This window comes from Penaeus japonicus, unplaced genomic scaffold (assembly GCF_977035675.1).
Source record: "Penaeus japonicus unplaced genomic scaffold, GWHDUDI00000001_assembly GWHDUDI00000006, whole genome shotgun sequence".
Taxonomy (NCBI): domain Eukaryota; kingdom Metazoa; phylum Arthropoda; class Malacostraca; order Decapoda; family Penaeidae; genus Penaeus; species Penaeus japonicus.
Genome location: NW_028234408.1, coordinates 26,393,683 through 26,397,040, shown reverse-complemented (window position 1 = coordinate 26,397,040; position 3,358 = coordinate 26,393,683). Strand labels below are relative to the sequence as shown.

Here is a 3,358-nt window from a genome sequence, read left to right as displayed (position 1 = left end):
TTCCGTGAAAGCCGGTCATGGATCTGGAACTCTTAAGAAAACTCCATCAATTAAGTGGCAAGGACGTTTACATAACAGTTTTGTGCTTTCAGGTCCTTTCACTGTATAAGCATGCTCGAACACATTGAAATGTGTTTGCATATGTCCTTCAAAGACAGGAATGCTGGTTCATATACTACTAGATTCTGATCTGCTCCTCCATGTTGCCGTTAAATTCTCAGCACCTCCAGAATACGAAATTAGAACTCATGGTCCTTCTTTAACACCAGTATTTCAAGATCGTTAGATAAAAGGGCCCCCAGCGCGTGAACGACATAGTAATGAATGCAACAGATTTTACCTGTAACTCCCTCCTCGGCGCGTCTGGGATCTTCCGTGTTTACGCAAAGCCGCCCCGGGGTCGCTTCATCAATCGGGGTCCTTCCTGTTTCTTTCGCATTCTTCCTTTTCGCCGCTCTCCTTCCTCTGTGGCACCTCCGTCCCTGCTTTCTCTTCCTGCCTCCGCCACCTTTTCGCTTACCGAGCTGACGTTTCCGCCCAGCCTTTCCATCCGTTCTCACACCATCCCGTGTTCCGGGGTCTTTTTGATACATTTTTTGTCCTTCGAGCTGTTTATTGGAAATGTGATCAAGTTGCCCCCCCCCCCCCGCCCCGCAGTCAAGTAGTGTAACGGGGCACAAAGCTGCAAACCACCAGAAATGTGTTACCCGGAACAATGGCGTGAAATATTGACAAAACAGACACCCGACACAGGTAACTAGAATGCGCAGCTCGTAAAACACCCGCATCATCCGGTCCATTAACCATGTAATTGCCAGCTTCTCTCGTCACCCATACCCCTAACCTCTGCGCCCTTGCTGTTCTGGTATCTAGTCCCTCCAGGCGAGGAACTAATTTACCAGCACCACCTTCTCCTTCTCACCTCGCACACCTACATATCACCATACTGCGCTCACCAGATCGGACATTACGAAAACCGCTCATGTGCGCGTTCACCAGGAGCACATCAGTTTCCGATTCCAGGAATAAATACGCCAGCCTTCGTGTGTTCAATGGAAATACCCACATCACCATTAATAAATAGCAACATTACGTGGCACTGACGGCATTTCATAATAATATATGTTTGACCTAACTGCCTTAGAATGGATCTTATTACAAAACGGGTTAGAGTTTTGTTTAGATATTGATATAGATACATTTAAATTTTGTAATAAAGATGCAAATAACATTTCTATAGAACCACATACAGGAATAGAGGGGGGAAATGAATGCTTTAACTGAATAACTAAACACTCAATGTTGCTTTCTTAGTATTAGGAAAAACGAAAGAAATGTGCTTAAAAATACTCCTTGAATGTTTTTAGCACGATGGTGTAAGATCTGGTGATGGACGAATAATTTAATGACAGTAATACTTTCATATTTCATGTTCAAATATGGCTGAAATTTATGGTACGTGAAAGTTACTTGATTAAAAAACAAATCGGAACACTGCGTTTCAAGGTTAAATCTTGAGTTTGTTTAGCATTCCCTCCCGAGGTTCTCGCGGGCCCCAGACAGACTTTCACTCTTCATTTACTCCTACGCGAAGGAAAAAAAACGTCTGTTCATTATGAGAATTTTGATGAAATATTATGCCGTGGAAACATTTTTTATAACATAGCATACTGTGTCAAGGTAAATTAAATTTGAATTTAAAAAAAAATGAACTGAAAGTACTGAATTTGTGCCCCCCCCCCTCCCTCTCTCTCTCTCTCTCTCTCTCTCTCTCTCTCTCTCTCTCTCTCTCTCTCTCTCTCTCTCTCTCTCTCTATCTCTGTATGTGCGCGCGCGTGCGTGTGTCTGTGTGTGTGTGTGCGTGCGTGCGTGTGTGCGTGCGTGTGTGCGTGCGTGTGCGTACGTGAGCGCGCGCAGGTATAACTATCCTACACTGTGTCAAACTACACATAATATGTGTAGTGTGTAGGCTACACAAACAAACACATAAAATGTATCTTCTTCCAAGCTGGCACAGTTTTCCGGTAACTCTAGTAGACTAACCTCGGCTCTGGACAGCTTAGGCGAGCTCAGTACTTTTTTCCCTTGTGACATACAATAGCTTTTCCTTCTCCTATATCCTGTGCATGCGCGCGCGCATAAATTAATGAAAAAAAATATATAAATATATAAATAAAATATATATATAAATATATATATATATATATATATATATATATATATATATATCCACATACACAGATTGTGTGTGTGTGTGTGCGTGTGCAGATATGGATGTTGTCGTCTGCACACACGTGTATACAAGCGTCTAGATACCAGTTTCCTGTGTAAATTGCCAAACCATATTTCCATGTCATATGACCTAACCATTTCCGTAACCTCGGTTACACGGCCCCCTTTTATTACACCGACATGCGTTAACAAAGACAGCCCTGCCATAATGCACAAACTCAAAAACATGCCATTTGTCACACAGGCAACCATACTTCATATATATGAGCTCATTATAACCTTTTCCCTCGCAACTTGAATGCTGTCGTTTTCTGCTTGCTAACGTGTTCCACCTGGGTTAGAACAGGTCACTTACGACCAGCCAGAATAAGCTCCATTTTGTGTATCACGACAAAAGGAATTGCGATCCTCACCTGATAATAGGCATTGTAGACTCTGACCAGCAGGTAGCACGTGATTATTGTCAAAACTCCAAGCAGCATCGCTGAGCGGCGGCTGGACCTGCGACCTCATGAGAACTGTCTCACTCAACGACTTAATCCACATGTTTGGCAACTTACCTGCTTGCTGTTTATCCGGGTCATATTGTCAACGTGAAGGACCATGCACTTCCATTTGTAAACGGTAAAATGCCAAAATGCTAATGTCAACTCAAAGCCAATGTAGGGGCACTGTCTTACCTGATCGAAGTAGGCAGCCAGCATCATCTTGGCGACGGTAACTACTTGTGTTCACGAGGAGACAACTTGGTTCTTGGACGTTTCGCTTCACGTGCAGCCTGCGGCACGCATCACGCGCGACGCGCGACACTGTCAACACAACACTGTCCCTTCCTTTGCTATCGGGGATACCACGCGTTTACAGTCACTCTTTGCTCTCCACAGCAAAACGCTAAATGACTTCCTCAACAACACGCATCATGCCCCAGATCCAGTCCAATCCAAACTAATTTACGTAGTAAGGTCTATAACCTCAGTTTGGCTAGCACCTTCGTAGCACAAGACAGCCTACGCGTGTCACCTGCACCAACAAGCGCAGGGGCACCAGGAAGGACCTGTTTGTGTTGCAGCACCAGGACTCTACCAGCACCATAAGACGTAGCACCGGAAAAGCCCTGCGAGTGTTG

General features: G+C 44.4%; 1 protein-coding gene across 1 annotated transcript in view; it reads right to left on the bottom strand.

Moving 5' to 3' along the window:
- The window catches only part of LOC122246421 (tripartite motif-containing protein 3), a gene marked incomplete in the record, with an annotated part of 114,613 nt that extends 111,525 nt beyond the window's left edge, over nucleotides 1-3,088 (bottom strand). Inside the window, 1 exon segment of the mRNA XM_086537841.1 lies at nucleotides 2,913-3,088. Within this exon segment, the coding sequence (XP_086393967.1) occupies nucleotides 2,913-2,939 (27 nt within the window).
- Between the last annotated feature and the right edge of the window lie 270 nt (nucleotides 3,089-3,358).